The sequence below is a fragment of the Myxine glutinosa genome, chromosome 4 (assembly GCF_964187855.1).
Source record: "Myxine glutinosa chromosome 4, kmMyxGlut1.1, whole genome shotgun sequence".
Lineage (NCBI taxonomy): Eukaryota > Metazoa > Chordata > Myxini > Myxiniformes > Myxinidae > Myxine > Myxine glutinosa.
In genome coordinates this window covers 113,065,173-113,089,201 of record NC_136264.1, presented here as the reverse complement: position 1 = coordinate 113,089,201, position 24,029 = coordinate 113,065,173, and the positions used below count along the sequence as shown (strand labels likewise).

At 45.4% G+C, this 24,029-nt stretch overlaps 1 protein-coding gene across 24 annotated transcripts in view; it reads right to left on the bottom strand.

The window, feature by feature from the left end:
• Positions 1-24,029, bottom strand: part of LOC137417608 (vinexin) — a 361,763-nt gene that overhangs the window by 22,871 nt on the left and 314,863 nt on the right. For 19 of the 24 annotated variants that reach the window (XM_078776281.1, XM_068103523.2, XM_078776283.1 and 16 more), the window contains 4 exons: positions 23,266-23,451; positions 22,126-22,995; positions 11,265-11,396; positions 9,781-9,882 (listed from right to left, as the gene is read on the bottom strand). In XM_078776281.1, the coding sequence (XP_078632407.1) occupies positions 9,781-9,882; positions 11,265-11,396; positions 22,126-22,995; positions 23,266-23,451 (1,290 nt within the window). The remainder of the gene's footprint in view (positions 1-9,780; positions 9,883-11,264; positions 11,397-22,125; positions 22,996-23,265; positions 23,452-24,029) is intronic. The other 5 variants (XM_078776286.1, XM_068103531.2, XM_078776284.1 and 2 more) reach the window with 1 other exon arrangement.

Genomic DNA, 24,029 nt, shown 5'->3' with positions numbered 1-24,029 from the left:
GTGATGTCACAGACCCCCAGGATCGGCGACGGTCAGTATAACGGACAAGGGGTTAACCCCCCTTGGCAAGGGGAGCGCAGTCGTCCCAGATCCGCAACAATATATATATATATATATATATATATATATATATATATATATATATATAAATAATATATATATATATATATATATATATATATATATATATACACTACCGGTCAAAAGTTTTAGAACACCTCAATTTTTCCGGTTTTTATTGAAATTTACGCAGTTTAATGTCCAGTAAATAACCTGAAATGGTACGCAGTAAACTGCTCGAGGTTAAAAAAAAAAGTTGAGGTTAGCAAAAACGGGAAAATAATGTAAATTGCACAGTTATATTATAAAAAATGGCCTTCTTCAGGGAACAAGTAATGGGTTAACAACTTACAGCAGTTTTGCAGCAATGTAAGTAAATTAAGCCTTGAAAGTTGATGCAAACAATTCCAGTAGGTGTCCCAACCTCTGCTGATTATTTGATTACAAACCCACAGTCTGTATAAAAGCAGTATTGGAACAGACTGTAATTACACCCTCTGAAGCATTATTTGGGCAATACTGCACTGCAGAAAGTAGTATATTGGAAACTGGAGGAAACTCTGACAGGAAGAGGTCTGGCAGACCCAAAGCCACAACAGAATCAGAAGACAAGTTTCTGAGAGTCAACAGCTTGCACAATAGGGGGGGATAAAAAAAAATTATATATTAAAAAATTTAAGATAAAAATTTTTTCACAGAGGGTCGGCAGAATTTTGAAATCGGCATGAGTGAGGGTTAGTTTCACACCGGTTTTCACCCTTCGCCAAGCTCTTATGAGGGTCATGGACAAGCTTCTGAGGAAGGATAGGTCAGGGGTGGTATACGTAGTGCCCTGTGGTTGTGGAGCTGAGTATGTGGGTGAAACCGGGAGGACCTTAGGTCAACGTATTGCTGAACACCAAAAAGCATTTGAATGTAATTATTCCAGCAGATCTGCTATCGCCAAACACGGCCTTAAGGAAGGCCACACACCTTTATGGGATAGGGTTAATATTTTGGGTTCCACACCCAACAGAAACAGAAGACGTGTTTTGGAGGCTTGGCACACGGAAGAAACTGTTACCTCGATCACACAAGAGGTAGTTGACTTACCAGTAGCGTTTGATCCACTCTTGTGTAAACGAAGCAGGCATTCCATACTTTGAACAACGAGTCCACATAATATGTCACACAAGGTTTTTATTCGGACAATTTGCCCCCTCCCCTCCCCCCTCCCAAACCACCCCTCTCCCATTCCCCCCTCCGCTTCCGCCCCGCCTCCGGTTCCCCCCCCCCCCCCATTTTTATCCCCCCCTATTGCTCCCCCACCGCCTTCCCGCATTTCCCTTGACTGCACAGGGCCACATGTGATGTTCTTGATATTATGGCAATTTGATTTTATCTTAAAAATTTTTGCTTTAATATATTTACAGTTTTAATTTAATTTACAATTTAATTATTTACAAGTTTAACCTTTAATTAAATATAATGATTGTTCCTGATTTTCTAAACACTTGAGTTATAATCCAGCATTGCTTACAGGATTATTTTGAGCCGTTAATATGCGGTTGATTTTTGAATTTGGTCAGTAACATCTCCGTTCACGAGAGCGGTGTGATACGGTTTAATTGGCTGTCCAGCTTTTCCCACCCCACTTTGCATATACCCCGCCCACTTTGCATATAAGGGGATGTTGAGATGATTTTATCACTCTTGAGGAAGATTAACGGAGGCGTGTGGCTTTGTCACATGTTGTTAATCGAAACGTTGAGTCATTGTTTGTTCAATTAAAGGTTGGAGATCTTACCATGGAGTCATATATATATATATATATATATATATTGTTACAGATACGACTTTGATGGTATGGTGGGCCGAGCGGGATGGCCGCCGTATCCGTACAAGTTACCCGATTGTGCCCGAATGTTGACTAATCGCGCTACGCTGGCTCAATAGGAAAGAGAAGACACCCGGCTGGGCTATAATGACACAATACGACACCAGGGTTTCGATTTTCAAGTATATTCGTACGGAAAAAGGTTAGATTACAGGGGCTAGAGGTATATTACAGGAAGACAGGCACTTAGACACACTCTTATATTATCCCCGGACAGACGACAGACACACGGGACAAAATGCTGACTCACACGGGGGTTGATGAAAAGGGGAGGCAGGTCGCGATGGCTCAGGTGCACCTGGCTCAGGGACAGAATCACGTACGGTGGTGTCCAGAGATGCGTGAAGGTATCACAGCGCTTGTGGGTCGCGACTTTGGTCTCAAGCTGGGGAGGTCGCTCAGCGCTCGGGAGGGTGGCGTCTTTTCCTTCCAAGCTCGGGGCGCATCTCTCGTCACATCCGGCGCGGGGCCGCGTATATCCGGCGGGGAGTGACACGCCCTCGGCTCGTTAGCGCCGCCCCAGATGGCATCGGCCCATGGCTTCTCATTGGGTGCGGGGGTTACCGGCTCCGCCCTTGACGAGGGGCCGACAGGGGGCCCCCTTCTGGGTAACCCCGTCGAGCACATGTTCAATGGCGGCCAACCGAGCCGGAGTGAGGACGCAAAGCCGCTGTTGTTGTGGTTGTTGTTGGAGCTTGAGATGATGGGAAGAGATGCGGGGAGGTATGGGAAGGTCCTAAACTCCTACTGGTGCCATATCATCACATTCTGGTGCAACGAAGAGTCATAATTAATGGAAACAAGTCCTTAACTGACATAGATTAAGAATAACTAGCAAGATGTCCTATAATTGTCTACGTGTGGTGCGGGGACCTGGGCACGACATTTAATGGGGGGATGAAGGGGAAGATCGGCTCTAATGGGTGTTGTTTACAGACAATGGGACTAGGGAATGGGGTAAGGGAGAGTTGGGGAGTATCGGAGAAAATAGGGGAATATTTACAAGCGGATATGGAGGCCAAATTCCATATTCGCAACATTGCACCCTTCTCTACCCTCGGGGCGTCCCGACCCGATAAATTTTTACCTACTTTAGTGTGGCACGCAATGTAGTTCCCTCTACTATTAACTCTACCCTGAGTGCGACAGTTTTACAGATATTCACAAATGAGTAAATATGTCCCCCTGCGACGTTGCACCCTTCTCCTCACAGAAACACACCCACAGGATAACCGCATCCGGAAAGAATTCTCAAACTAAACATACAGCCGGTAGGGAGCATTATTTACAAGACTACGCTGCTATTTACACTACGATCCAGGACCTGTTTTTGGAGGAACACATGCAGATGTTATGCATAGAGAGAGCGCGCTTGCCAACATCGATACACCAACCCACGAGTGCTCTGTGGCCGACGGCCTTTAATAACGTGCAGAGCACCCTTTCCCAGCATCAAAAGCACCACCCCACCACACAGTCAGCACCATCCGGTGCAGTCACCATTGTTCATTGGAATAAAAATAAATTCGACAACCCCTAACCCTGCAGGTGTCTCTTGCTCTTCTTGTGGTGCACTTGGTGTTACTTAAAAGTGGTTCACCTGTATGGCATAGGTGCCACGTTGACCCATAGGTCCATCCCCGGGTGGTGCTTGGCCGCAAACGAACTGCGGTCCATCGTGGGTGGCCACAAACATTGCGGTCCATATGGTGTATCGATCCCGGCAGCAAGCAGCGAAAGTGCAGGCCCACAACTGCGTCGCCAGCACCTCTCTCTCCTCTCTCTCTACCCCAAAGCCAGATCCTCGGAGGTGGGAGACAAAAACAAGACAAGTGAGCAAGGTGGTAAGGGCGCAAAAGTGCACGCAATGCAAGGTGATGCACACTGGGGGCACATGGGAACCAGGTGAGACAGGTACGTTCCTACCGTACGCCCCCCCCACCAGGTAACCTACATGGCCCCTCCCTTACCCCTTACTGTATCAACAAAACACAACACTACCCATAAACATCTACTTTACAAATCCACAAACATCCCTACTGTCTTCCCCGTTCCTCCCATATACCAAATTCGTCTTCTCTCCCTCCTAACCAATCAAATTTGCCATTTTCAACTCTCATCAAAATTTGCCATTTTCAACTCAACATCAAAATTTGCCATCACCAATTCATCATCAGTCCCTCCTAGGGAGGGAGAGATGGAATCACCCCAATGTCTCATCCACGTCGTGATGCGTCTCACAAATCCTCACAGCAATCTCATTTCCTGCAACAAACAAAGAAAACACAGGTGTGGAGTCATCATCATCACCACAGGCAAGTGGCTGCGTATGGTGCGACAGGTTCATCAATCCTAACTATCTCCTAAATGACTTTAACAACTTTACACTACCCGGGGTCTTCCTCCGGCCAAACCATTGGCCCTCTTACACTATGGGTTCTAAAAACCAATTCCCATTGGCCAAACTGTGGTGCTCTTCAATTTGGGGTCTCACTCCCCCGATTCATCTCCCGGTGCCCTCGTACAATTTCTGGGCTGCGACGTGTACCTCTCCCAGTGGGTCTACCCACCTGCACACCTCCACCACTGCAGTTGCCTCCGAGCTTACCTGCTCCTTACCCTAACCTAACTACCAGGGGAAGGCCCTCTGGCTCTCTCCCCACTCCGTGCCCTCTCTGGCACTGGGCTGCCCGATCCACACCCGGGATCCTCAGGCACCCACTCACAACTACCGGCTCCCAGAGCCCACCTGCGGCCTCACCTGGCCGACATCCTCACAGTGGTGGAGTGCCCAACCAACTACACACACTAACAGGCTACACGCCCAGCCATTTCCACAACACTAATGCACCCATTCACAACACCATTCTGCAACCGCACCACAAATGCCAATATCCAACCACAATTTACCTGCACCCTCTACCTAACACTTACACTACCCGCCCCGGGTACTCGTGAAAGGGGTCCACTCTTCCCCCATCCACACCTTCGCACCATGCACACCACTCCGTACCACTCACTCCAACTCTCTCCACACACCTGTACCTGCACACCTGTGCTCTCACACCTGGTGCCACCTGCACCCTTCTCTCCCCAAGCGCATTCGCGCTGATCCACACACTCACTACTCATACACTGCTCCACACACCTGTCCAGTTGCACACCTGTGCAATCACACCTGTTCAATTCTCACAAACACGGCATCATCTCAGCTAACTACTCCCTTCTGAAACTTGCGCTTCCTAGTCGTCCCTTTAAACTATTGCGCTCCCTCGTCATTATCATCCATACTAATCTACCTGCGTCCCCACTACAGGTATCAGTCACTAACTAAACTTAACGTTACCTAATGTCATCTTCTAGATCCCTACACACAATATCCTAACCCACCCGGGCTAGTTTTCACTGCCATACACCCCATAAGCTATTGCTCCTTTGCCCCCCTTGTGAGGGATGGTGGATTTGCCATCCCACCACATCGGGGGTCTCTCACTACCAATTTTGCACATCAAATTTCAACAAATTAAAAATTTGCCAATCACTGCCCATCACCTGCCAATCACTACTGCCAATCCCTTGCCAATCATCAAATTTTGTTTTTCTCTAATTTTGGGTCCAAAACACTAACCTCATCACCCAGTCGACTCACTAATACCTCTCGGTGCGCCAATCCCTGTCCAAAGCCCGGCTTCGTAAAGCCAAGCAATGGATGCTGGTTGTTTTGTGCCAGCGGCTGGATGCGTCCGGCACTCGGTGCAGGGACGGGGGCTTACCCGGGCCGAGATCCCACGCATCACCTCGGCGTGGAGCCATCCAATGTCCCGATCTCGACCTGCCGGAATGCCTCAACAAAAGGTGGTCGCCATGACGACCCTTTCTATCGGGCTGCCAGCTCCGCCTAGTGGAGCCTGGACGCGGCCGTTCAAAGCGAGGCCCAGCACGCACCGAGGGCCCGACTCGGCTATAAGTCGTTCTAAACTCTACCCCGTCTAACGTCGATGCTTCACCTGCATGCTTACATCCCGCAGCCCGTTCCTTGCTCACACATCCAGCCGTTTCCATGCCCCTCGTACCGTTCCTTACACACCCAGGTACACCCATTCCACTCACCGCCTTGGTCACACACCTGACCACCGAACACTTTGGCACACACTCGTTGGTAGCACACCTCACCAATACACCTCTTCGCGCCCCCTCCTCGGTCACCTCCTCTGTGACAATCACAGGTGTGCTCTCATTCGCACACCCAACCACGTGCCTCACTACCAATTCCAGCGTGCATTCCCACTCACGCTCTACCATTCCAGGTGTGCATCCTTCCATCCCAGGTGTACATCCTCGCTCACCTGTCACAACTAACTCACGCTCCATGTCACTCTCACTACTTTCACCTCCATTCCTGACAGCGCACTCACCCTTACTCTTGACAGCGCACTCTTTCCTCGTGCACCTGTCCGTCACACACCTTTCTCGCGCACACTCCCCCGTCACACCCTCTGTAACACTTACCACACCGCGCTTCCATGTGCTCCCTCGCACACGCGCTACGACCGACTCACTCTCGCCAGCACCCTCACTACTCCTTGGCACGCACTTTTTCCTCACACACCCCAGAGTCGGACTTTCTCGCACACCTCCTCTTTCGCACACCAGACCTGTCGCACACTTCACCAACGGCCTCTCACGAACACCCGGGTCCATCTCGACCCCCAAGCTCCTTAAATCCCCTGGCGCATCATACGCACGACCATATTGGTCACCACTTACACCGGGTCCTCTTCCTCTTCGCTTCTCCTCCATCACCTGCGAATCCCTCATCCGGTTAATGAGCACGTCATCACGATCCAAACACAGACTTTGGACCAATTCTTTTATCTCCTCTTTTATCTCTTTGTTATCCCCTCTCCGTCGCTTCTTAATTTCGCTCACCCCCTCTTCCACTTCTTTCCGTGTCGCTTTCAACCCTCCCAATACCGCAGTGTTCCTTTGAACCTGCTCCACTAACTCCGTCTGTCCCACCGTCAGCTGCTCCACCTCCTGCGTCAGGTCCTCTATGCCCCCTTGTAACTTTACAGTCCCCTTTCTCACCTCCTTCTCCATGTGCTCCTTACAGTGCCTCACCTCCTCGCGCACTCCTCCGACCTCCTCACTCACACCTCTTCTAATCTCCTCTCCCTCTACCCCATTTTTCACTCCCTCTATCTGATTCTCCTGGGCAGCCATTCTATTTTCTACCCCCATTAACCCATTTTTCACCTCCTTTATCCCGTTGTCTAACCCCTCAAAATTTTTGTCTACCTTCTCACCAGTACCCCTCGCTTCGTCCCTCATTACCCCCATCTGGCTTCCCATTACCCCCAATCGCTCACTCCGAGCCCTCGCTTCGTCCCTCATTACCCCCATTTGGTTTCCCAATCGCTCACCCTGAGCATCCATCCGGTTCCCCAACCGCTCACCCAATCGCTCAATTTGGCTCCCCATACTCATCTGTACAGCTGCCTGTAACTGCGCAATGAGGGCCTGCATGTCAATCGGCTGCATGTTAAAGCCCGCTGATACAGCCGGCTCGGCTACCGCACGCTCGTGCGAGGCGCCTTTTTGCGCGCCCGCTACTTCGTGCGTGACGGCGCTATTTTGCGAACCTGCCGCCCTCACTGCTTCGCTCTCCTCCTGTCCCTCATTTTGGTCCTGGATCGACCCTACCTCACTCTCCCCTACCGGACCCCAGCCGTCTTGATCCGCCATAGCGCGACTTGCAAAATTCGAGTTTCGTAAAACAAAACAAATTTCGGCCGCTCCAAATTTTGACCAAATTTTTTTTTTCCTCTATTCGTTTTTTTTTTTTTTTCTTCAAAATTTGGTCGGGCCTCGAATCTCACTCCCGACACCAATTGTTACAGATACGACTTTGATGGTATGGTGGGCCGAGCGGGATGGCCGCCGTATCCGTACAAGTTACCCGATTGTGCCCGAATGTTGACTAATCGCGCTACGCTGGCTCAATAGGAAAGAGAAGACACCCGGCTGGGCTATAATGACACAATACGACACCAGGGTTTCGATTTTCAAGTATATTCGTACGGAAAAAGGTTAGATTACAGGGGCTAGAGGTATATTACAGGAAGACAGGCACTTAGACACACTCTTATATTATCCCCGGACAGACGACAGACACACGGGACAAAATGCTGACTCACACGGGGGTTGATGAAAAGGGGAGGCAGGTCGCGATGGCTCAGGTGCACCTGGCTCAGGGACAGAATCACGTACGGTGGTGTCCAGAGATGCGTGAAGGTATCACAGCGCTTGTGGGTCGCGACTTTGGTCTCAAGCTGGGGAGGTCGCTCAGCGCTCGGGAGGGTGGCGTCTTTTCCTTCCAAGCTCGGGGCGCATCTCTCGTCACATCCGGCGCGGGGCCGCGTATATCCGGCGGGGAGTGACACGCCCTCGGCTCGTTAGCGCCGCCCCAGATGGCATCGGCCCATGGCTTCTCATTGGGTGCGGGGGTTACCGGCTCCGCCCTTGACGAGGGGCCGACAGGGGGCCCCCTTCTGGGTAACCCCGTCGAGCACATGTTCAATGGCGGCCAACCGAGCCGGAGTGAGGACGCAAAGCCGCTGTTGTTGTGGTTGTTGTTGGAGCTTGAGATGATGGGAAGAGATGCGGGGAGGTATGGGAAGGTCCTAAACTCCTACTGGTGCCATATCATCACATTCTGGTGCAACGAAGAGTCATAATTAATGGAAACAAGTCCTTAACTGACATAGATTAAGAATAACTAGCAAGATGTCCTATAATTGTCTACGTGTGGTGCGGGGACCTGGGCACGACATTTAATGGGGGGATGAAGGGGAAGATCGGCTCTAATGGGTGTTGTTTACAGACAATGGGACTAGGGAATGGGGTAAGGGAGAGTTGGGGAGTATCGGAGAAAATAGGGGAATATTTACAAGCGGATATGGAGGCCAAATTCCATATTCGCAACAATATATATATATATATATATATATATATATATATATATATATATATATATATATTTGAGTGTGTATGCATGCGTTTGTGTATGTGTGTGACAGCTTTTATATGATCCTTAAAAACTGGAATAAAACCTATGTTTTCTGAATACAGAGTGAAGGATCATGGAGGAGCTAGAACATTCCCAAGACAAAATAGAACATAAAGAGCAGTAGAAACAGGTGGGTCGTGGGAGTGGGAGGGATGGGAACACACCAACAGCAGGGTAAAGGGAGAAAATAGAGGGAGACTTGGAGAAAGAAAGGATATGGGGAAGAATGAGAACAAGGGGGAGGGGGAGGAGTACACAGGAGGTGAACAAGGTGGATGCTGGCACAAACTCCTAATCACAGAAGTGGAAAGGTGACCTGGGAAGAAGAAAAAATGGAACTAAAAAAAACCTTTTTGGTGATGCATTTTTGAATTTTTACCAATTTTGCTGTAGGAATTTTTTTATGAAACTTAATTGTTTCACAGAAACGTAGATTAGAAATCTGCAATACTGCTACCTTCAGCCCAATTCTAAGGCACAATGCGCGTATGCATACATGTCTCTGTATGTGTGCATAAATGTCTCTGTGTATGCAGATGTCTTTGTGTATCTGTGTACGTCTTTGTGTTTCTGCTTCTATATGTAGATGCGTTTGTGTGTTTCTGTGTAAGTGTGTGTGTGTGTGTGTGTGTTTGTTTGTATGTGTGTGTTTGTATGTGTGTGTTTGTATGTGTCTGGTTTACATGCATGCTTATGTGTGCGTGTGCATGCGTGTGTTTATCTTTGTGCCTGTTTAAGTGTGCCTAATCATGTGTGCTTGTGTGTGCATGCATACCTTCGGACTGGTGTTGAAATTGGCAGATCCCAGCTTACGTACTGCCATGGGGCTCACTGGAGGTTTTCCTATCACAGGAAGCTCTGACACTCTCTTTGCACCCTGTGAGCACACACATTAACTAATAAACGTGAGGTTCATAACTATCCCGTCCCACGACTTTGCACTAAAGTTAGCACAACGGGACCATCTATTTATTAGGTACACAAAATTCTGCCATTAGGGGGATGCAGGGGGGTGGGGGGGGTGAAGGGAGAGAAGGGATGGGGGACAAACGTACCCATGCGAAGGTTGCTTTAACCTCAGTGTTGCTCAAGTAAAAAAGGAAATTGTATACCCTCTGCCACTATTACCAGGTGGCGCTACACGGTACACATTTACATGGAGAATTCACACTTCCCCCGTCCCCAAAACCCCCACATGAGGCCACGGCCACATCGCCTATGTTACCACCCCTACAACAAGTTGTATTTGTTCTCAGAGTTTGGAGTTTGTAACTTAAAATTTGTGGCTGTGCATAGAACACATACAAACAGAGAGAGAGAGACAGAGAGACAGAGAGACAGAGACAGAGACAGAGAGAGAGAGAGAGAGAGAGAGAGAGAGAGAGAGAGAGAGAGAGAGAGAGAGAGTGAGAGATTTTTTTTGCGCCTTTTGTAGGTATTGGAGATTGGAACTAGCCTCAATGGATGTGCCGACGAACCTTAATGAGCCAACAGAAAATCTCCGAACAGGCTGATCAACCATGGACAACCTGGCGCAGCCTGAATAGACTACGTGCTAGAGTTGGAAGGTGTAATGCAAATAAGCTGAGATGGGGATAAAGTAAAGATGATGCCAATTGTGCAAGTGGTCTTGAACCCCAGACAATGGAACATCCAACGAGATGCCACATGTTAGATGAGGCATGTTGATCAAAGGATCTGGCAGAGGATAATGACAGCTCTTAAGTGTGCCCACCAATGGCAGGCAGTTGTGTGATGACATGAGATGAATAAATGAACTTGGAAGTTTAAAATGTACAATATGGCACTTACAATGGAATATAGATATCATTAAACATTACTCATTCTTCCTTCAAATATTTTAGTGATTCAACATTGATTGTGCACTGAATTTATCCCACACAGCTTGCTCCCTGAGTACAGACCTTTACTCTTTGGTCTTATGCTGGATATGAAAAAGCTAAAAAAAATTTTTTAAAGAAAAAACAACAACATATACTTGACGCAAAAAAACAAAATACAATTCAGAAAACCACAATCACACAATACAGGTGTCCTTAATTAGGTGCACAGTTAGTGGCATGCAATGCAATAGACTTTGGAAGCAATTCACAAATCATGTAGTCATGTGATCAATCGTCATGTATGTATTATATGCAGATTATACAAAATCATTGCACACATTAGAAACAAGTGACAACACGCATTAATTCACACTGCGTGCTCATGCTGCCTTTGCAGCCAGCCATGTCAGGCTACCTTCTCGCTGGTGTTGTGGAGTTGAGGGCTCACAATGTGCCTCGATGTCAGGATAGGGGAAAGAGAAGCAGGGGAAGTGTGGGATGGGAATGAGTGAAGGGAGGGTTGTGCTGTTCTTTTGGTGACCTCAGCCTAGCAGAGTGATGCAGAAAAAGCTGTAAGATTTTGTGTTCAAAGCAACGAAAGATTAAAGTGAAAAAATAGCAAAACATTGTGAACTACATCAACATAATATGTGACTGACTCTGGCAAAAGTGTTCACAAGTGAATTTTGTGAAACAAGGCTTTCTGCAAATTTTCAATATGAATGCAATGCATTTCAAAAAGACAAATTTGTCTCGAACACCGAGGGAGGTAAGTGTGTGTGTGTGTGTGTGTGTGTGTGTGTGTGTGTGTGTGTGTGTGTGTGTGTGTGTGTGTGTGTGTGTGTGTATGTATATATATATATTTACCCCATGTGGCTAGGATTATCAAATAAATTAACTCCCATGCTTTTATAGCCAAAGAAAGATGCATGATGCAAGCAAGAAAAGCGACACAATGTAAGCCCTTTGCTGTTTCAAACCCTACTCAAGTTGCGCTGCAGCTGCAGGCATTAACAAGTCATACAATTCTCGTGTATGTGGCTGTGATTGTCTTGTCTAACAGTCCTGTGTTGTGTTTCATGTATTAATCTGTATGTCGATGTGTACGAGATATGTTTGTGGCAGCTCCACTATGAGCCTTAAATCCTGTAAAAAAAGAAAAAAGCTCCAAGTCCTACTTCTCCTCTTTCAAACAGACATCAATCTGGTACTTTATCCCATGACATGCAACATGGGAACAGCCACATGATGTTTGATTTAAGGCTCATAGTGGAGCTGCCACAAACATATCTCGCACACATGGACAGTCATTGTTTGTTTTGCACTTTGGTTTATGAGTTCCAGATCCATCACTTAACACTTGGTTTTGACTTAGAATCCTAAACTCCACCTTTTAGCATTGCCAAGCAACGCATTAGAGTGTTAACAATTGTTTAGGTTTTTAACTTTTGAACAATTAACATTAAAAATTACAATAGATGCAAACGGTTAAATAAGGAACTCAATCTGATCACTCATTCTTGATTTAATTGAAATATTTATCAGCTTGCAGAATATAAGCATAATCCACATTTTCAAATATACAGACTTGGCATTTAATATGGATTTTTTTTTTTCTTGACTTGGGTTTACTTTCTTAACTCAGTATATCAATCTGGTGAGTTTCTTTTACACTTTGGTGATTTATTTGTCAAAAGAACCATGTCACTGATTGTCTGTCGCAGCAAGAAGTCAACAACAGGATTATATCACAGGTGGCATGGCAAAATGTACGGACAGGTGCATTTGATGATTGGCTTCACAGTCGGGTATACAAGGGTTGTTGTGTTCTGTATTAGTGGAAAACAACTGCTGCACGTCTCCCAAAGTTATTGCCGCTTCCTCTGGAGATGGTCCATCAACTCGACAATGCTTTTTGTCATGGAGTGGTGGCTTTACGAAATTACGGCATGAAACAGCGTGCTATTGCTCGGCAGTATGGCATCACTCAAGGTCAGGTGTCAAAGATCCTGAAACGAAATGCTCAGAGGGGTGTCCCTACTCCAATACCGAGGCCAGGACGTCCCCGCAGAACAAAAGGAGGGATGATCGCCAGCTGCACCGGTTAGTCCGCAATGGCCATACCAAGTCAGCTAATCGGCTTAGGGCTGAGTGGCAGGAACTGACAAATGTGCCTGTATCCAGAAGGCTAGTCAACCAACGACTGGTTCAAGCAGGCTATCGTGCCAGGCGTCCCCTGAGAAAGCCACGCCTGACCAGACAACACTGCCAGCACTGATTGCAGTGGGCCAGAGAGCACCGTCAATGCCAGCCAGGACACTGGAATCACGTGATCTTCAGTGACGAGTCTAGATTTCTGATCTATCGTCAAGATGGCCGCATTTGAGTGCGCAGACAAGTGAATGAAGCCTACAACAAAGATTGTATAGTGCCAAGAGTCCAAGCTGGAGGTGGTGGGGTGACCGTTTGGGCTGCTTTTCATGCAGGGGGCAAAACTGACCTGGTTGTTCTGAATGGAAACCTGAACCAGTTCAAGTACAGGGCCATTCTGGAAGAAACATTGCTTCCATTTGCTCGTGCAGCCTTTCGAGAAAACTTTGTCTTCCAAGATGACAATGCACAGCCTCATCGTGCTCGCATGATCCAACACTTTCTTGCTGACCGTGGTGTAGAGCATATGGAGTGGCCTGCCATGTCCCCGGATATGAATCTGATAGAGAACTTGTGGGCAGAATTAACGCGTCAAATCGACCACTTGGACCAGCAGCCGACCTCTGTGCGTGAATTGCAGCAGGCTATTGTCACTGCATGGCAAGCGATTCCTGTCCAAACCTTGGCAAATCTCGTGAACAGCATGCCTCAACGTGTATGTGCTCTCCTGAATGCTCGTGGGGGTTACACGAAGTACTGAACTGTAATTTTACTGTCCGTAATCCCAGTCGTAATTTAACTTTTGTTTAAAAAATTTTTGGCTAATGTGCAAAATAAAGAGATACTTCTGGAAAACGTACAGAAGTTTAACACAGTACTGTCCATGAATTGAGTTCGATATCAGTTTACATCACTTTCAAGGATCAATTTATTTGTTTCGAAATGTCAAATGTGGTTTTTGTTTCTTTTAAAGGTCACATTAACAAAATCTAGAATAATTTCAACATAATTCCAATGAACTTTTGGTTCTAAGACATCTTGAAAAGTAAGTTCACCCCTACAAAAAAATATTGCATATTAAATGCCAAGTCTGTATAAAGCGTAGTCTTCTGTCTGTACGTATTGTTCAGCCAATTATCCGCTCACAGTACAGTCGGACCCACTATTCGTGGGGGATACATTCCTGGAAAATCCGCGAATAGCGAAACCCGCAAAAAGTGGGGCATTGTTTCTATGGAAAAAGGGGGGATAGGTTCCCAAGTCACAAAAATCTGCGAATAGAGAGGACCAAACCACAAAAGGCAAGTAAACATCCGCGAATGGTGACGCAATTCCCGAGAATGTTGATAATTTGCGAAGGTCGATGAAAGTCTCGGTGTGAAAGTTTGTTTTTTAATTTTACACTTTTTTTGTTAATTCACAATTTGAATTTTTTTTGATTTTATATATTTTTATCCTGTAAGCAATCTTTGATTGCAAATTATGAATATTTATGCATGTGTAATTCAGCCATCGGCTGCCAGACATGCTTTCAATAAACCATTTTGATGATTTTATGATGATTACAAATAAATTTGTACAAAAAAATGTTTGTATTATGATTGGTGTAAATTATGACAACACAGCAACTCATATATGTACAGTCATTGTCCTCAGTTAAAGCCTGTCTCTATAGCTACGTATGATGAGGTGTTTTGAATTGCACAGTGGGAGTTGATAATTACGTGGAGGTGAGGTAATTTTAATAACGTGGAGGTGAGGTGTTTTTGATGACGTGGTGAGTACATGTTGGCAGTGGCATATCGAGGTAAAATGACGCTCGGGGCAAGATGTCAAATTGTTTTCATTATTTTGAGCATAGGGGAAGGCGGGGCAATTTGAGCCAGTTTTTGTTCTTGGAATGTTAGGACTGAACTTACTGATGATCTTGCACAAATGAGTATCTTGCCTTCTAATTTAATCCTTGGGAAACATTTTGTAGCTAGTTATTACTTTCTATCCCCACACTGAAAGTCACTGTGACCTTTGAAAAAACGGAGGCCAAATGGCTCAACTTGCCCGCCTGAGGGGTAAGTTGATCCAACCTCTGGGGTAAGTTGTATCACATAGGGGTAAGTTGATCATTGCCCCAAATAAAGATAACTAAAGTAGAAAACCATTGTTTTGCCAGAAAAATATTTAATGTTGTAAAGTTCTACAACACTGAACGAAATGATTACCTTGTGTTCATGGTTATAGTAATCAGTTACGAATAAATTGAGTCACTCTCATAGAAAAACAAGATTGTCAACTGTGGTAAGAAAAGTCAACTCAATCCACCTGTCACAGTTTCAAGTCACAATTAAACAAAAAGTATCCCAAATAGTTGATCATTGCCCAAAATAAAGATAACTGAAGTACAAAAATTGGTCTGCCTGAAAAATATTTAATGTACTTGTTACAACACTGAAAGAAATACTTACATGTACCTTGTGTTCATGGTTATAATTCAATGTGGCAGCTGGATTGAGTTGAAAACAGCTGCCACAGTTTTAAGTCACAATAAAACAAAAAGTGTCCCAAATACACCCAGAAAGGCCAACAGTCAGACTGTGGCAATTAAGGCACAATATCTTGCTCATCAATGCCAGCTTCATCATTTGGATCTGGGACTAAAACTAAAACATGTCAGAAATCAAGTCAATTAAGCTGCCAAACTGACAAGTCACAATTGAACACAAGCTGTCCAGAACAACTGGCAGAACTGCCAACGCACTTAGGCTGTGGCAGCTTACGCACGATGTCTTCCAGTTCAAATCCTGCTTCATCCTTTGGGTTTGGAACAAACACTGGGTTGTCAGATCCAACTTTTCCAGCAACCTTCTGCAGGAAGACACCTTCAAACTGAAATTCCTATCCATTCAGTACATCAACCCGAGCAATGTAATGCACAAATCTTGATTTGCCAGCACATTTGACAACTACAAAGTCACCTTCAATGATATCCATATCACTGTCCACATCTGATTCGTCATCATACTCAACTTCTGAATCACCATCTGTCTCACTGAAACTAGGGGTTTTTGATCTTGGGGGACATGTCTTTTTCCCATTAGCTTTGAACAAGCATCTCTTTGATTTCTTGGCTGATGGCTTCCGTTTGCGATTTTCAGATAGGGCTGCAAGCTCCTGGCGTACTGGGGTGTCAGTCAGAATCTTTGTGCTGCCTTTTTTGCGACCAGCTTTCGTTTTCTTTCTTGCTGTTGCTTTCGGAAATGGGTGAACATCAGATGGTGATACGTATTATTATTATCTCCACCAACATGAGTTGGCAAGTTGAGCCAGACCCTACGGGGCAAGTTGAGCCATGGCTCGATTTGCCCCGTAGGGTCTGCCTCAACTTACCCCAGTCTGAACTTTCTGAGATGTCTCCACATACACACATATTCTATGCATCCATCGTATTAAAGTCTATGACAAGAATGGAGACACATACCTGGACTAACAATTGTCATCTGATATCCATATTATATCTAGGCGGTCCCCATGTGCTGTCTTTCCCTCGCAGTCCCCATGTGCTGTCTTTGTCTTTCCCTCGTGGTCCCCCTGTACTGTCTTTCCCTCGCGGTCCCCATGTGCTGTCTTTGTCTTTCCCTCGTGGTCCCCCTGTACTGTCTTTCCCTCGCGGTCCCCCTGTGCTGTCTTTCCCTCGCGGTCCCCATGTGCTGTCTTTGTCTTTCCCTCGCGGTCCCCCTGTGCTGTCTTTCCCTCACGGTCCCCCTGTGCTGTCTTTCCCTCGCGGTCCCCATGTGCTGTCTTTGTCTTTCCCTCGTGGTCTCCATGTGCTGTCTTTCCCTCGCAGTCCCCATGTGCTGTCTTTGTCTTTCCCTCGTGGTCCCCCTGTACTGTCTTTCCCTCGCGGTCCCCATGTGCTGTCTTTGTCTTTCCCTCGTGGTCCCTCTGTACTGTCTTTCCCTCGTGGTCCCCCTGTGCTGTCTTTCCCTCGCGGTTGTCAGCTCTTTCACGAGCCTCGATTCAGTATTAAAAAAAAAAAAAAAAAAAAAAATGGAAGAAACGTGAACTTACCTGTTTTACACCTTTTTACTTTATGGCTGAAAATTGGATTTTTCCCTCTGCAACACTGGTTTCTGTTTCAATTTAGAAAACAATATGGCAGAATTTGGAGTTATGCAATGGGGCATCTATAGATGGCGCCACCACAAAGTCTGACTCATTCATAACTGGTTGGGAGGTGGTGGCTCAACTTACCCCTATGCTCAACTTGCCCCGCCTTCCCCTACGGAAGAAGAAGATGTCTGAATACAAATGGATGTGGATGGGCTTTGCATTTTCAGATGCTTTTTGGTTTAGCAGTTGGAACTGCTGTTTAGCTCAATTCTGCTATTTAAATTTTGAAATTTGGTTCAGGTTAAGAGTTTGTACCGAGTGGGCAATTTAGTTGTTAACCGTGTGCGGAAAATAAATAAAGGCATGAACTCCGCCATGTCGGTGTCCGTGCCTTTACTTTACTGCACTATGTACACTTTACTTTACCATGTTCGTGCCTTTACCTATTGTTACATGCTCCTCCCCAGACCCCGGTCATGGTGTACCTCCGAGCCCCGAGAGGAGTCACGGCAGAAAGATGTGTTATTCTGTGCGTCCAAGATCAATGGTGAAGCCACACCAATTGTTACCAACAAACAAGTATTGTATTAAGATCACACAAGCATAACAATACAACAACAATAGTAATCAATTGTACAACCAATATATATTTCCTATGATGGTACCATCAGGTTCGTACAATATAACTCACTGTGCTCCAAGTGAGCGAAAAGAAGAACATTCCCAATGTCTCTTTCCCGGCTTCAAGCCAAAGTTGTTCCGGCTTCAAGCCAAAGTCGATCCACTCCAGTGATCATCCGTACGATGTCGTATCGAGACCAGAATCCCGTTCGGATGACAGTCACAGTCCCGCTGCCAAAGCTGCGCAAAGGTGCCCTCAAGGCGACTGGGAAATCACACCCTCGGGTATGGACGTTCCACGGCTCCAAATCGGCGAACCGCAGATTTCCCACTCAAAAGCCACGTTACACACACACACCAGATTCACGTCTGAATGCGGTGACAATGGTTAAAGCGAAGTGAAAAACCTTGAGCAAAGCGCAAAGCGCGTGAGTCAAAATGGCCGACGGCCTGTTCTCGAGGCGTAACGGCACTACGATGATTCTCCTCGGAATCAACGGCAAAACCTGACATGCAGGTTGATCTGTCACAGCGATAACAACTCTGTCACAGGAATCCCTTTCCCGGGAAACCCCAAAGTTCACCCGTGACTCTCGTTCATCAATCGTTCGCTCCAGACCTCAAAGCAGCTAGGCTCCTTGTCCGACTCGCTCGCTCCGCCTTCTCCTCCTCTTCTTCTCCCTCGTTGTCCGGTTCCCGATCCGGTTTCCTGTTTCTTTTAAAACATTAACATTTTTACCTTCTGGAAACAGTAATCTCTATCTCACTTAAACGACAACAATAATAGTACATGGAATCAAAAATGTTTACAGTGGATGAAAACCACAACAACGGAAGTGACGAATCCGTAACACTTTACTATGTCGAATCTCTATGTACAGGGAGTCAGGGACCACCATCCTCCGATGCCAGTGCATGTTGGTGAGGTGTTTTGAATTATGTGGTGATTGTGTTTGGTGGTGAGGTGTTTTTGATAACATCGCATGCACATGGTGGTTTGGTGTTTTTGATAACGTGGCATGTATGTGGTGGTGAGGTGTTTTGAATTACATGGTGGTTGTGTGTGGTGATGAGGTGTTTTGAATTAAGTGGCATGTACATGGTGGTGAGGTGTTTTGAATTTTGTGGTGGTGAGGTCAAGTATTAAATATATGGTATGCATATCTGTGTGGTGTCTGTCACATACCCTCATGTCACTGAACTACTGCTCCAAACTTTTGTGAAATCGTTCCAAACTTCCAGTTTGCACCTACCCATCTCGTGTGTATGTGCTAAAGGGTTCCTTTTTGAATTTTGTTTTTATTTATTTAACCTAAATCTTCAAATTAAATTGTTTATAAAATGTAATATCACTAATAATCCGAATAATGATGTGCTAAATAAATGTTTGTATTATGATTGGTATAAATCATGACAGCACAGCAGCTCAGGTACAGTCATTATCCTCATTCAAAACAAACCCATTCCTCTGTAGCGACGCATGGTGAGGCGAGTGCAGTTAGTCTATCCGCACTAATTATATATATATATGTGTATATATATATATATATATATATATATATATATATATATATATATATATATATATATATATATATATATACAGTGGAACCTTGACTTACGAGTGCACCAACTTACGAGTTTTCCGAGATACGAGCCGTCGCTCGGGTGGTTTATTGCTTTGAGATGCGAGCCGAGATCTGAGTTACGAGCTTACGCCACCCGCCACCAGGTGGGTTCCGGTCACGTGGTTATCTTGCCGTGCAAGCATATCTGCCGTATATCGCTGCTGCTTTGTTTTCGCATTTTGGTTATTTTGGAAAATTTCTTAGTTTTAACCATGGGTCCTAAGTAATTGAGTGCCAAGGGCAGTACTGAGAAGAAGAAGAGGATGATGTGCTTGGATATAAAACACGCAATCGTCGAAAAACATGAGCGAGGTGTGCGTGTTGTCGACTTGGTGAGGCGGATGTGAAGGCAGCTGAAGATTTTATTATAACTTTTGCCGAACTGATAGAAGCCGAACGATACATCCCCCAGCAAATCTTCAACTGTGACGAGACAGGGCTCTTCTGGAAAAAGATGCCGAGGAGGACGTATATAACGGCAGAGGAGAAGAGCATGCCAGGCCACAACTTGTTCAGAGTGCCGGCGATAGCTCGCCTTCTCTTTGTGGAAGACACGGTGAGATCCTTAATATCCAACAACTAATGGGACGCAAACGGGGCACCCAGTTTAGCGGTACACACATTGATGAATCACCCTGCCTGTGAAACACCGACATGACAGGTTATAGCTGGGTCGGGATTCAAACCCAGGCTGGACAGTTTAGAGTCAAGTGTGCGTACCTCCAGTCCAGGCCATCCTGCCAACTTGTATGCTGCATACAGGTGAAATATAAAGCGCGAGATATTTTTATATATACTGCATATTTAAAAAAAAATTGGTGTGGTTTTTGGCGGGCTGGAACGGATTAATAGCATTTCAATGCATTCTAATGGGGAAATTTGATTTGAGAAACGAGCAAATTGAGTTACGAGCTCGGTCACAGAACGAATTAAACTCGTAAGTCAAGGTTCCACTGTATATATATATATATATATATATATATATATATATATATATATATTGTTGCGGATATGGGATTTGCATCCATCCATATCCGCTTGTAAATATTCCCCTATTTCCTCAATGCTTCCCAACTCTCCCCAATCCCCCATTCCCTAGTCCCATTTTCTGTAAACAACACTCTGTAGACCCGACCTCCCCCTATTTCCCCCATTAAATGTCGCATCCAGGTCCACCGCATCTCAGGTAGACAACAATAGGACATCTTGCTAGTTATTCTTAGTCTATGTCAGTTAAGGATTCGTTTCCATTAATTCTGACCCTTCGTTGCACCAGAATGTGATTGTATGGCACCGTTAGGAAGTTTAGGACCTCCCAATACCTCCCCGCAGCTCTTCCTCACAGTTCTCTTCAGCAGCAACAACAACAACAACAACAACAACAACAACAACAACAACAACAACAACAACGAGCGCAGGGAGTGCGCGTCCTCAATCCGGCTTGGCTGGTAGGAGTGATGGGAGGGCACCAGGCCTTCCCAACGAGCCGCCATCGGACATGTGCTCGACGGGGTTACCCAACAGGGGCAGGACATGGCTCCCTGTTGGCTCCTCGTCAAGGGCGGAGCCCGGTAACCCCCGCACCCAATGGAAGCGGCGGACTGGCCCCAGTTGGGGCGGAACCAACCAGCCGAGGGCGTGTCACTCCCCGTTGAGCATGCGCAGTGAGAGAGAGGTGACGTGAGATGCGCGCTGAGCTTGGAGCAAGCAAGACGTACCCTCCGAGCGCTGTGAGACCTCCCTGCATCTTTGGACCGTGCCTTATCCTGTCCCCGAGCCAAGGTGCACCTTGTGCCATCGACCTACCTGTCCATTCCTGCCATCGTGTGAGTCTGCCTTGTCCGTTTGTCCGTGGTCTGTCTGGGATTTAATAAGCCTGTATTTAAGTGCCCATCTCTTCTGTGTCTTTACCTCACTCTGCCTTGTAATCTACCCCTTTTCTCCACCACTGTAATTACACCCTCCTCCGGAGGTCTTGAGAACTGTACCCCTTTGCGTCGTTTCATCTTTCCCAGTCGTCATGTCCTTTCCATCATTGATTTAGCATAGCGCGATTTAGCCAACGTTAGAATCGGGTGTAGTTTGTTAATGGTTCGAACTACGGGTTACTAAACCCGCTCGGTAACCTAAAACCGTAGCTCGAACGGCCGTCTCTTCCCTGTCTCACGACCGAGCGTTGCACTCAGGTCATCGGGAAGGCCATTCCGACTTTCTGGCCCGAATACCCTGGCGGCGCTACGGGCGGGAGGGAGCGTTGGGACGACCAGGAACGGAGAGTGGTTAATAGAAGGAACGGCGGGTTAATCTCCGCAGGGCAACGAGGGAAGCCCTCTCCGGTTCCGTAACAATACATATATATATATATATATATATATATATATATATATATATATATATATATATATATATATATATATATATATATATATATATATATATACTACGTATCAACGGAAATCAACCAGGTCTCAAAGTATCTACCTCCAGTGTGTGTGTGTGTGTGTGTGTGTGTGTGTGTGTGTGTAATATTTGTGTATCGAATATGTAAAAAACAAAAATACCAATCCTATCCTTTAAAGCGAATATTAGCCCCCCCCCCCCCCCCTTTTTAAGCTAGTGCTTCACCTTGTGGCTAATTTTTCACTGGAGTATGTTTTGTATGTATGCAAACACAAATGCCAGAGTATGCCACATATGTTTAATGCATTTCAGTTTTTCTGCTGAAGTTTGAATTTACTTGAAAACCTCCTTGAGAAAGATGTATCGTACTTGCTGATTATATGCTGCGCTCCTTTTATGCATTTCAGGTCCTTGGCCTTCTTCGATCACCAGAGTCATGAGATCAGCTGCAGGATCTTCACTTTTGTTCCCCAAAGTTGCCATCTGCCTTACAATCTCCAGTTCTTTGCCTTTACGTTCACGACCGTGACTGATCACTGTTGCCTCTGGGAGCACAATTGACCACCCTGGATTGTGATCTTCGTTGTTTTCACCAACATTTTTAACCAGCTTTCTATATTCCGTGTCCTTATGGATGTGTCCAGTACTTGGCCAGGATTCTAATGCAGTGACATCAACCTTTCCCTCAGTGAATCCTTGACCCGGATCTGGACTTCTCGACTTCATGACTGGACTTCTCGACTTCAAGTTGTGTAGCTCTGATGAAGTTTCACTAGGACAGTGTTGGTCCGAAAACCGGATGGTGGGGGCCTTTACTTCCTGAGGTCTGTAACTTGTGTGAATGTCTGAGGCAGCGTGGGTGGCAGAACAGAGACTACTATGCAATCGAGAGTTTCGGCTTTTAATATCAGGACTTTTACAGTTACTTGGCAGTTGTACAGATGTAAAGCAAGGAGTGCGATTAAAGGTCTGCCCACCAAGGTGGGTCACTTCCAACTCAGGAGGGAGAGAAGTATGAAGGTTTGGATCTGTCCAGGCCGAGCCAAAACTATCGGGGTGTGGGTGGGGTGGAGGGGTTGGAGTGTTGCTAGGGGTAGTAAATGGGGGTGAAGGAACACCCAGAGTTAGCGATATCCATTCAGAAGTTACTGCCTGAAGTGCAGCCATTTTGACCGGGTCCATAGTGGTGGGCTGGAAATGTGAGGGAAGAGGGGGCGGTGTTGGGAGCCGGCCAAAGGCCTGGAGGCAGTGGAGAGGGAAGCAAGATTGAAAGGTGGTGAGAGAAAAATATCAAAAGCACACCAGGAGTATGCAGAAACATGGTGACTACAGAAACTTTGGAATAGCAAGTAAAAGCAGACAGGATTAAAAAAAATTTTTTTTTTTTTTTTTTTACAATTTTATGTTTATCTCAAAGAATATTACTTAAAAAAAAGACGATAGCATTGACATAGAGTATACTACAATCACATATTCCAATGAAGTTAGCTGTGCACTGTTTTTGTATACCTTGTTATCTGTAGTTAGATGAGAACTGTGAAGAGGAGAGTCAGTATAATCCACACCATTCTTGACTCTTGGTTGCTTCAGTACATCAACATAAGCAACGGGGAAGATTCCTTGTCGATTCGAGCCTGGTATACGACCCTCGTACCAGTTCTCATCCACGCGACGAATGAGTGCGATTTTTTCTCCCTAATACACCACACAAAACATCAATTGTGAATCCTACCTGTACAAATCCCATTAATATTATCTTGTGGAAACATATCTATACATATATACCTATATATATATATATATATATATATATATATATATATATATATATATATATATATATATATATATATATATATATATATATATATATATAAATATATATATATATATATATATATATATACCTATATATATATATATATATATATATATATATATATATATATATATATATACACACACACACACATACAGTCGTGGCCAAAAATATTAGCACCCTTGCACTTTTTTCAAATAATGCACCATTTATTCCAGTAAGTTGTTGATATTAAAAAATATTTCGGTATCCACATTTGTATTTCTTTGGTTTGCAGTGGAACAAAACAAAAAAAAGCTGAAACAATTACAAAATCTTAGCTTATTCCACAAAGAAATCCTAAAATGGCTCAGACAATATTATTGGCACCTTTTAGAAGTTGTTAGAAATAATTAGATTTCAAGCAGGTGATTCTCCTTTACTTTGGAATTGAACACACCTGTGGTGAGTTGGA